Source organism: Diorhabda carinulata, chromosome 3, assembly GCF_026250575.1.
Source record: "Diorhabda carinulata isolate Delta chromosome 3, icDioCari1.1, whole genome shotgun sequence".
Lineage (NCBI taxonomy): Eukaryota > Metazoa > Arthropoda > Insecta > Coleoptera > Chrysomelidae > Diorhabda > Diorhabda carinulata.
In genome coordinates, this window is record NC_079462.1 from 25240859 (window position 1) to 25252794 (window position 11936).

The 11936-nt window shown below is 30.6% G+C and overlaps 1 protein-coding gene across 1 annotated transcript; it reads left to right on the plus strand.

Moving 5' to 3' along the window:
• Positions 1–436: 436 nt before the first annotated feature.
• LOC130892024 (tyrosine-protein kinase transmembrane receptor Ror2) lies at positions 437–5381 on the plus strand. Its single transcript, XM_057797203.1, has one exon. The coding sequence runs from the start codon at positions 595–597 to the stop codon at positions 2494–2496; it is 1902 nt and encodes a 633-aa protein (XP_057653186.1). The 5' UTR covers positions 437–594; the 3' UTR covers positions 2497–5381.
• The last annotated feature ends 6555 nt before the right edge of the window (positions 5382–11936 follow it).

Genomic DNA, 11936 nt, shown 5'->3' on the forward strand with positions numbered 1-11936 from the left:
ATGATATTTGCTTTGTTTGCAATAGATATCCTGAATATGTTCTATCACCACATTAATCTGCAGTTTGAAATTGTGTGTTCATAGTGGTAATAATACAAGTTCAGGACTTAAAATCCAGTGTTCGTGGAGCAGAAATTTCTAATTCAGAACGTGTTCTGAATACGATAAATGTATCCTCGGACTTAAAACTTATATATCAGTATTAGTTCATTACTTATTATCACGATATTTATCAGGAAATAACCTGTAACCTATGTGGTTTTCTACGTACTTGTATTAAAAAAAATGAAATCAAATTATAAATGTTATATTATAATTATAATATATGTGAATATGTCCTAATTAACTACCGCGAATACAGCTATTAAAAGAACAATTTTTTTCATGAGATAACTGCGAAATATGGCAACCTCGTAATTTTGATTGAAGTACATTGACGTTTAAATTGAAGTGTCAAAGTGTCAAGTCAAAGTAATGTATTTATATATTGTGTAGGTGTATTTTATTTAAATTATTGATATATAAGAAAAACGTAGTTATAAATAAAACAAACAATATCCCAAGATGATTTAACATCTAAGCCTTCTAATCATCATGTATTCGTTATTTGTTTTATTATTTTTAATACAAGCATCACGAACTTCCACAGAGGGATACTGTGGATCATACCATGGCAATATATGCAAAAATTATATTTTAAACACAAAACAAGTATGGTACAATAACAGCGGAGGATACGAAAACGAATTAATAACTACGGCATTGTGGGATGAATTAATCCTTCCATTAGAGGAACCATGTCGTTCAGCAGCAGAAGAATTACTTTGTTTCTATGCATTTCCAGACTGTAATGTTTCTAAACCTCTTCCCCTTTGTCATCAAGACTGTATAGCTGTGAAGGAGCTTTTTTGCTACAAAGATTGGGCTCTTATAGAAGACAGAAAGGATCAAGGTATCTTTGTAAAATCCAGAGGACATTTTCGGCTACCAGACTGTTCAATACTTCCGAAATATAACAAAAATTCCGTCGAGTGTTCATATGCTGGATTAACAGAATTAAAATTAGATGAAGTCACTTATGATTGTGTGAAAGGTAGAGGTAGGTTCTATCAAGGTAAAGTTAATGTTACTAAAAACGGTATTCCTTGCCAAAGATGGGACTCTCAAACACCCCATACTCATGACTCGCCGCCAAATATCTTTCCTGAGTTAAAAAATGCTGAAAATTACTGTAGAAATGCAGGAGGTGAAGAAAAGAGACCTTGGTGCTTCACTACAAATCCTGATTATAGATGGCAACATTGTGATATACCTCGTTGTCCTAATTCCACAATAGATGAAGTTGATACTAAAACTATAGCTATGGATCAACTATTATCCCCAACATTTTTAATAATTGTGTCCACAGTAAGCCTTTTAGTACTTTTACTAAGTTTGTTATTGATACTACTATGTTATAGAATGTATAAACGACATGCAATGGGTTATAATGCCCCAGAGATTGCTGAAGTAAATATAGATTTAGATAAATTACCCAGTAATATGGCTTATCATAGTCATGGAGCTACCTTGAATCCAAAATTGGAAAAGTTGGAATTTCCTAGAAATGATATAATTTACATTAAGGATTTGGGACAAGGTGCATTTGGAAGTGTTTTTCAAGCAAAAGCTCCAGGGTTGATACCTGGTGAAGAATTTACTATTGTTGCAGTTAAAATGTTGAAAGAAGATGCATCAGATGATATGCAAGATGATTTTGAAAAAGAAGCTTGCTTGTTAGCTGAATTTGACCATCCAAACATTGTTAAACTTCTTGGAGTATGTGCTGTTGGTAGACCAATGTGTCTATTATTTGAATTTATGGGAAAAGGTGATCTGAATGAGTTTTTGAGACAGTGCTCTCCAAGTAACTATGTAGTACGAAGTGTAATAGACAGTAACTCGCCTAGTAAAGACATTTATAAAGACAACCAATTAAATAATTTGGATAAGCTCAATATAGCTTTACAAATTGCCTCAGGTATGGTATATTTATCCCAAAGAAAATTTGTTCATAGAGACTTAGCCACTAGAAACTGTTTGATAAGTGAAGATATGGTTGTAAAGATAGCTGATTTTGGCTTATCACAAAAAATATACCTCCAAGATTATTACAAAGGTAGTGACAGGGATGCTATACCAGTAAGGTGGATGCCCCTAGAAAGCATTCTTTATAACAAATATACACCTGAATCTGATGTATGGGCATTTGGTGTGTGCTTGTGGGAAATATTTTCCTATGCTCTACAACCGTACTATGGGATGACCCATGAAGAAGTTATCAAGTTTTTAAAAGATGGTAATGTGCTTGCAAGTCCTGACGGTTGTCCAGCTCCAATTTATGAAGTAATGAAGCATTGTTGGGGGCCCAAACCAGTTGATAGACCTAGTTTTCAGACAATTTACCAAACCATGATTGAAATAAGGAATAATATTCTTGCAATGCCTTTACATTGAGTAATTAATTTGAGGTTGACTGCTAAAAAAATATTAATTTAAGTATTATCCAGAATCTAACTGAATTTCAAGGTTACTAGCAATTTAGCTGCTCAAAAAATATGTTAGATTAGTGTCTTGACTGGCATCTCCATGGGCATTATTATTAGATATTATATTTCTTTGAACTATTTTAACAGTGCAACCTTAATATAAGGAATTACTTAGTTTAACAAATTCTTCGTAATCCCCTTAAATTGTTCATAAGAGTCAATTTAAAATATACCTTTACATTGCGAACATTTTCTGAAAATAACCTCTTTATAACGACTGCCAATAAAAAGTATAAATACTTGTAGTATGTAATTCATGTTGTGACAGGCTTTTGTTCATAAAACAATCATTGCTGTTTGATTTGTTTATCTCTTTATAACAAGTTTTAGACCAAAAAAACCTCAACATAATATTTCAACTAATTACTTGAAATAACGAATATTTACTTATTCCCGATTTGTTATATCGAGGTTGCACTGTGATAATAATGTGTTTTTTTCCAAAAATTAAAAAAAATGCAGCTATTAAAAATATATTGAGATAAAAATAAATTAGTGGTATAATAATGAAAGGACAATACTACTGCAACTGTCTTTCATACATTCCAGTCCATAATGTTCAAAAGAAATATGAAACAAAATATAATTTGCATGATTATAATAAGTTGAAGTATGTAATTTTTATAATACAAAAAACAAAATGGAAGTATTGAATGGAACAAATAGAATTTCGTTAAAAAAATTTGATATCTGTTCATAATTCACCTATAAAAGGGGGTTCACAATTATGTACATTAATTTCTATTACTTTCAAAAGGGTACTTCTTTATGCAATCTAGATAATAAGGGAGATTTAACCCTTCAAATAGTCAATTCAAAATTTTGTTTTTTCAAATATCTGCCAAACGCTTTTGATTACTAAGTTTATGTTGTGGAAGTGATCAAAAGACATAACGATGATTCATTTTATGCCACCACTCAACTGATTCTATAAGAAATAACAAAAGTACATTATGTACATTATATCTAAAATTGTAGTATCTGTCAATCATTGCAGGAGGAAACTATTTCTCTGAATATTTGAAAATTTATCAAAGAATGTAATAGGGTAAGTGGTGATATTTGATGTCGTCAGAAAGTCGTCCTATCTGCCAAAGTTGTCTCATTTCTGTGTTTGTTAAGCACATCCTCACTAACTACAGAGAATGTTCTACCACATACCAGCAGTTTGATATGAAAACCAACCTCAAGGAGACACTTTACTGCCCGACAGAAATGAAAAAAATCCTAGAGTTTATTAAAGCAACCAAGCAGTTTGAGAAAATATAATTAATTTATGTATGGTAATAGATTATGTAACAATCCTTTATTCAACTGTATCATATGATTGTTTTTGTGTGCCAATGACCAGCGGTGTCGAGGCAAGTTAACTGAAATAGAAAAAAATTAAAACCGTTCGACAGATATTTGAAAATATAAGCTTTTAATTCACAACTTTAATCATTGTACTCTAATTTTTGAATGTACTATCAGTTCTTAAAATTAATATACATCGTTAAGGACATACCTTTATATTTTGATCTGTGAAAATTAGTAGATTTTAAGTTCTATCAATATTTTCTGATAAGTTCTCTATGGTATTGTGATTTTGAGACGTCTTACAGCAAGTGTTCAAATTTTAAGATACCTTTTGTTTTATAGGAACTTATAATGTTCCATTTTAATTTTAAATATTATTATATTGGTACTTTATTTATTTTAAAAATATTGTAGAATTAATGTTACATCCTGTTATATCTTATACATTTTTCATGTTAGCTTTTTACATTCCTTGTACCATTTGTATACTTTAAGTCAAATTTGTATTACATAAGTAAATAATGTTGTATTACTTAAATATGAATTTGAAATTTGGAAACTTTTTATTGTCATTAGAAAATATTAATGTAAGAAGTGAATGTGATCTTATATATATATTTAACTACTACCAATATGTAATATCAAACAATACTAATATGAGTTTCGTGATGAGATACTTTACCGCACTAGTGGAATGAACTCATGAATAAAAAATTGAACCTCATTTATTATAATAATTAAACACAAAACCTGTTCAATTAGTGATATGTAATCCAGCTGAAGTGGCATTTGAAGAATTGTAGTTTTCAATTTCAATTGAATTGTTTTCCGCTTCAAAAAAGCCAATAGCTGTGAATATTTACTTATGTCCACATTTTTCTTCACAGATATCGTTGTTCTCAGCATACTATAATGTGTCCATAATGATGTTGCCTTTTTTTTCCAGCATTCTCAGCAAAATAAGCTAATAAAATTTTTTCCGATATCTTAGCGGGTACTAGGGTTTATATTGTATTATTTGCAGCAAGTTTTATATCAGAATCCACACTTTCTTAGTCGGAACTCATGTCGATATAATTATACCAAACGTCAAAATTGACAGTTCGCAAAATAAATCAACAATGAGCGCAACGTTTGCTTGTTACATGATTCTAATATCATTAATTTCAGGAATATTAACTAATTTTGAGTAAATAATTAACATTATTGGTAGTAGGTAAAATAATGTACTATATTCGTATCGTAAATTCATACTACAATAATCAATTCCCCATCTCATTTCGTAATATGAATCTTTACGACACTTATATCGTAAATATTTATTACCGTATTATGTAATTTATTGTAATATTACTTACAACGATTTTTACACTCCTTATTATTGACCAAAAAATATGTTAAGGATCTTTTAGCTGCGTGTAGGTGTTCGATATAAGTACATATATAAGTATTTAATTTTTTATATTTTTAAATGTTTAAATATACATTTTTAAATAAGTTTCACTTTTACTTATTGTTTATAATCTTCTTGGAATAGATCGTTGTGCATCTTTACTGTTATAATTATCCGAATTTACATGTGTACAGCATTTGAAAGGGTTTTTTATTCTCTAGTCTGGATTATAAATACAACGAAAACAGTTATTTTATTCACGTTCGACAAGACATTTATTTTGATGTCAAAAAAGTTTACTGATTTAAAGAAAAATAGTAGTACCATCCCCGTATAAAATTTAATTGGGGTTGGAACTAAACAACGAGTTATAAAAAAAGCCAAAGTTCCTCCAAAACATTTTTCTAGCGAGGCAACAATTAATTACATGGAACATTTTATAAGAAGTAGAAAATGTCATGTATTTGGTGTACAACTAGATACTAAATGCCAAAAAGAAAAGGAAATCGAACTAAGAATTGCCAAAAGTAACAGCTGTGCACAAGAATATCAACATCGAAAGAGATATCCAGATCTACGAAAGCTCTAATTTATAGGATAATTTTAAGACCCATCCTGACATGTGCCTGAGAAACCTGGATAAAACTAAACAGAAATAGGAAATCTGGGAGACAAAAATATTAAGAAGAATTTTTGGAGGAGTGCAGATATAATCAGGATGGGAGAGAAGATCAAACCATGAAATTTACACACTTTTCAATAAGTCATGAATCATCGCGTTTATAAAGACAAGAAGGTTACAATAGTTAGGTCACTTGAACGAATGGACGAAGACACACTCTTGAAACGAGTTGCTTAAGCAACTTGGAAGATACCAGAGGGCAAGAGGAAAAGAGACAGATCAAACAAACGGTGGAGGGAAGTAGTGGAAGAAGACCTTAGAGAGAAAAACATTTGGAGCTAGATAGGAAAAGCAAGGGACCAAAAGAAGTAGAGATTTATTACAAGGCTATGGACCTAAATGGTCTGCACATAAGCATTGGAGGAATTGCATTTTCGAAAAAGTGAAAAGGGGGTATAATAAGAAAAATGATTTCTTTAACAGAAAGTTTTTATATCTTATTAACAAAATAACATAATGAATTAGATATAGAGCTTAAATTTATAGACAGTAGACTATAGCACCACATTATAGAATACAGAGTATGGACGATTTAAGAAAATTATTACTTGTTTCATTTGTCAAATGAGAGACCTTGTAAAATGAATGGATGATTCTCAGTTTGCTGAGTAAGTCAAGAATTAAAAATTTCAGCGACACAAAAGAGCAAATGACAGAATTAAGAAGCCTCCGTCCTTTTACATAATGAGTAATAGGGATTGAAAAGCAGAAGGAGCAATCTATTGATTTACAAAGAAATAGTGTGGATTTTACAACTTAATATTCAATAAAATAATCGAATAATCAATCTATAGACACTTCCAATAAAAATGAAAATATGTAGAATGTCCAAGGAGGTAGGTTGATGTGATATCAGCCAAATAAGTAGTCTAGATAATTTTAGATAAATAAAAATATCTCAGCTCATTTCTGTATCTATTTTTGGGTCGATTTAGAGAGGTTGATCGTGTTTTTAGGGCTTACGAGAGGATTAAGTAGAATTATGTGAACAATGATTGATAGGATTTATTTGAAAACGTATTTATTTTAATTAAATAGTTCCACCAAAAAAAGTCACTTAAATCCAACTAAGTAGAAAAAAGAACAAGGAAATGAAGTAATAAATAATTTTTCTCTCAGAAGAATTAATCGACAGGAGTCTTCAAACAAGAAGAAGAGATTTTGAAAAAGTCCTGTATTAAAAAAGTAAACATAGTAGGATATAAGGTAAAATGTCCATTAATATGCCACATTTTTGAAATAAAAACTTATGAAAATGGTTTGATAAACTGTTTACGTGGGAATAACTTAACACCTAATTTACTTCCCAAAACTTAAAACCCATATACTTATGATAATTTAAAAAAAACACACTGAACTAGTTAGCATGTACACTTTTAAACAATATGACTACTAAAAGTTCGTAACAAGATTTGCAGCATTATCGTAAAAGTCTCGTCGAAACTAAATATGCGAGTTTTGTCAGTAAAAAATGCATCCCTTCAGACGTAAAAATTCTATTTACTACATAATTGGGTGTTAATCTGCATCTAGTCTTTGTTGCTTTGAAAAATAGCACCTAAATGTTGGATAAGCAAAACTCGTAATTTTTGCTGCTTTTCTTAAACTAAGACCATGACGTCTTAGATAAAGCGACTTCCTCATATGTTCTTCGGAATGTTTGCCAATTTGACTGTGGTATATACTGAACCAGTATAATATATTAGATATAAATATAAAACAAAATAATTTCGGACGTTATATACCTGTCGCTTTGCCGTTTCCTTCCACTAAATTAATCACCTAACTAGCCGCCACAAAGAAACTCGAAACTAAATAGCCACGTAGTAACAAAATTCTAGTGAAATATGCCAGCTAATTTACTTGAAATGCGCAAAAACAAAGTAGCGCTCCCCATAGCATCTGAAGACATACTGGATGGTAACATATGGTTGATCTATGATGGTAACAGATGAAATTGTTATTCGAGGTTCAACGGGATGTGGTTGATCTATGGTTCAACGCATGTCCTTATGATTGAGGGTGAAATTGAATTTTTTTTTCTACAAAAAAATATAAATCGATTTTATTTCGGCCATAACTTTCTTAGTTTTTATGCTATTAACTCTCATTTTAAAGCTTTTTAAAAGGACTTTGAAAAGATGCAATTACCTCAAAAAGTTAACCATTTTTTTAAAATTTTCATTCGATAAAAATTTTCAACCTTCAATTTTTGTTTCAGTTTTTAGCTTCATTTATGTTTCCCACACTTTTTCTGATAAAATCAAAAGTACTTGAGTAAATCAAAGAGAAATCGATATAATCGATTAAAAACGTGGTTTTTTGATAAAAATTCAAGTTTTCATTCGCGTATAACTAAAAAAATTTTTCCAAAAAAATTCTAAGAACATTTTTTGCTGAAATTTGGTCCTCTATAAATTTCCTGTTATTTGCAACTTAAAAGTTTTTACCCTTTAGGGCAGAAGCACACATCGTGGTAAGGTAGATTTTGCTTTTGGAGGTATTCCCTTCATGCCGTCAGAATTTCATTAAAATCGATGCAGGTTCATGGAAATCGGAGGTAAAAACCTTGGTAGCCTGGACTAAAATCGGAGGTCAAACTTCCCATTGGACGAGACACTCGGTATTATATCAAAGGCAAAGTTTGGGCTAGCATGATAAATAACAGAATAATCATTTTTCTCACCTTTATTTACAAATATACAGTTATAATTAATAATTTTGTAACAAAACTGAAATTTTGTTTAATACAAAGCGTTTATGCTTAAAACGATGTTTATCTACGAAGTATAGTAATTTGGAATTTCTGGAACCGTTGATGATATTCATACTGAATACACTGTTTACAAAACCACTTACAATTACACTGTCTGACGCGCGTTTCGATAACCAAATTATCATCTTCAGAGACTGAAGGTAAACTAAAACCTAATGACTTGACTTCCCTGTTTTATACTAAATGCTCCCACCAAGAAACCTTCTCCCTCGAAAATTAATTCCAGTGGAAAAACCTCTTTGGCGGAAATTTTTTTTTTATTACTAAACTATAGAGTGGGCTGTAAGGAATTGGCACTTTATCCCTATTTAAGCTACACTTACATTTAGCAATTTCGATGCTTTCAAATACAACCAACAATTTATTATGTGATACATTTTATAACAATTACATTATTATTATTTTAAATGAGCCATGTGCTCTTTAAACCGGACAACAACAGATCTTAGTCTGCCCAATATACCTCCCATCACAATCACTACAGTTAATTTCATATATACTACTCTTTGCCGAATTTGGTTTTGGATTGAGTAAATTTTTCTAGTTTTTCATTTTGGATTTGTAAAAAAGTTTGAAGACAATAACTTGGTTATATACACGGTGTAATTGTGAGTGTTGGTGTAGTGGTTTAGTACGAATTATAGTATTATTGGATTCATATCACTTTGTTGAAAATCAATATTTTTATATATATATGTCGATGAATAGGTACTGTTTTATATCTAAAGGAAACAGTTTGCACGATTTTTATAAATTTTTGTATGAATTTTGGGCGATATTATGTTGCTATCGAAATATTTTGAAAGACCGAAATAGGTCAAAACGTCAATTTTTTAGAAACATAGAATTAGAAGAGACCTAAAATTAAGAAATTTAGCAATAAAAACATAAAAAAGGCTCTAAGAAGTAAGAAAGTAAAGAAATTTATTATGTGGGAATATACATTTTCTGGAAATATTGATAGCCCTCATTGTTTCAAATGAATTCCCCTAAATTTTTTTATTAAAGTCAATACGCATACATTTTGAGCATCTTTTTCTATCTAAACTCCAGATATAATTACAATCTAAACAAAGTAGGATATTAATATTTTCTCAACTTCCTTATTTGCTTTTTACTCAAATGTGGATCTTATTTTAACATAACTTCATCTAGATAGGTCTTTAGTTGTGGTAGTACTGCATTGGTGTGATTAGCACTTTGAAATTCTGAAACATTTTGGGAAAAATGGCTGCAAAATTCCGAAGATTTTCGTCAATATCTCAAAAAAGATAGCATTTAGAAAATTTTCATTCAGGTAAGTAATGAAGATCAGTTCATGATCTACAAGAATAGTCTAGTTATAATTTTTGTTAAAAATACGATAGTTTTCGAGATAATGAGTCGCGAACGTGCCCTGTATTTCTAGCTCCTGTCCCGACTTCAGCAGAGTAGCTTCCCTGGATTTACTTGTTGCTGGTAGGGCAAATTATTCAATAAATTGAAGTCAAAATTGATGGAAAAAAGTTCATTTTAAAGAAATAAAAAAGTTTTTTCATGTTTTCCAAATTTTTGGAATTTTCACATTATTTCATTAAGAATTTTCATACATTTGTATATTTTTGGATAATAGGTCCTTAACGGGTGTTGAATTAACCCAGAAAGGTTTTACGGGTGTTTTTCTTTCAACTTCAACTTTTAAAATTCCATTTTTTGGCTGTTTTCGAAAAAGTCCGCACATAATTAATTAAATATGTATAAATCTCTATATGCTTTACTGTTGCACATTATTGGAAAGTATACACTGTCTCTTTTTTAATAACACGTCTTTTTTCTATGGTAATTTTTTTTAGTGATTGTTCACTTTTGACCCTTGTTTGTCTCCATTATTGAGCTTGTTGAACACAAAAATGACATGACGAACTTTCCAGCCATGTATATAACTCATATGTTCCGACGTCTCACGAAAAAATAGACTGCCCCTAACTTACTCTAATTTTTCAAAAGAATTGTCAAGCTACGTACATGGGCAGTGTGAAAGTATATTTTTTCAGAAATATTCTGTGGTTTAAAACTCTTTGACTTGTCCGAGTCATCTCATCTGTTCCTGGAAGAAGAGTCCAGCAGGTGTTCAGGAGGCGTTACAAGAAAATTGTTATACAAGAATGACACAATGTAGTTTGACAATTTTGCTAGCCCTAAAAGGGAAATATGGCCTACGATTTCAATACCGCTTGTTTATTTTGTATCTAACCAGCTCCAAATATCACCCACAAAGTTATCAAAGAGCTTTGGATTATTTTTTCAGCCCCATTCTTATGTTATAGCGCTTAAGTGCTCAACCAATGAATGTAGTCCAAACACTTTATTTCTCGGCAAAAAATCATATTCCTAACCCCTATAATTGTTGAGACTTCGTCCTTGCCCGGGCCTTCTTTTTTATAACCACAGACTATTTCGCAAGGGTGATAGGACGTGGCAGCGCGATCTACAGTGTGTTTTTACAGTCCAAAACATGACGGTTAACGTGATATGAAACCACTTGGTCTCAAATTTCATGAAATTGCATTATTAGTATCGAAATTATGGTTTTCTTCAACCTTTTACTTCCTGTATTATTTCATATATTTTTCATGATAATTTGTCTTGATTTTAGGTTATTTTTTATGCAAAATAACTTGTAAAACTTGACGGTTCGACCTAATTCACGTGCTATTTCAAACTTTGAAAAAATAGACTTAAAATCATGACTATTTTTTTTTTATTTTTGTACTCCCGTTTGTGAAAAAAGTATTGATGTTGCAGAAAATAAAACATTAGTACAAATTTGCATAAAATGAACTGTTCTCATAAATGCCATTATGTTCGGAAATATTGGCACAGAAAATTTTTTTTTTTGTTTTTCATGAACATTTTTTAGGAACCTTTTCCTTGTCAGTTTGCTCGACTTTTAGAACGTTATTTACTAAAATATTTATCTACTGTCAGTAGACCTTGTTGTGAGATTTCTGTAGAGATAATTGAAGATTATTCGAATGAATCTGGTTTATTTAATTACCGCTATGTAAATGGAGTATTCTAAATATGGAGGAGATATTGCAAATATTACTTTGGAATATAGTAATTAAGTATGGAGACCATTACATGAAACATATTCGGCATTTCTTTGGGATTTCAAGAAGAAAAAAAAATACAGAAGAACAAACAAAGTATACAAAA

Excerpts from the sequence above, each read along its gene's own strand:
- LOC130892024 (XM_057797203.1), top strand. The coding sequence starts at position 595 with ATGTATTCGTTATTTGTTTTATTATTTTTAATACAAGCATCACGAACT.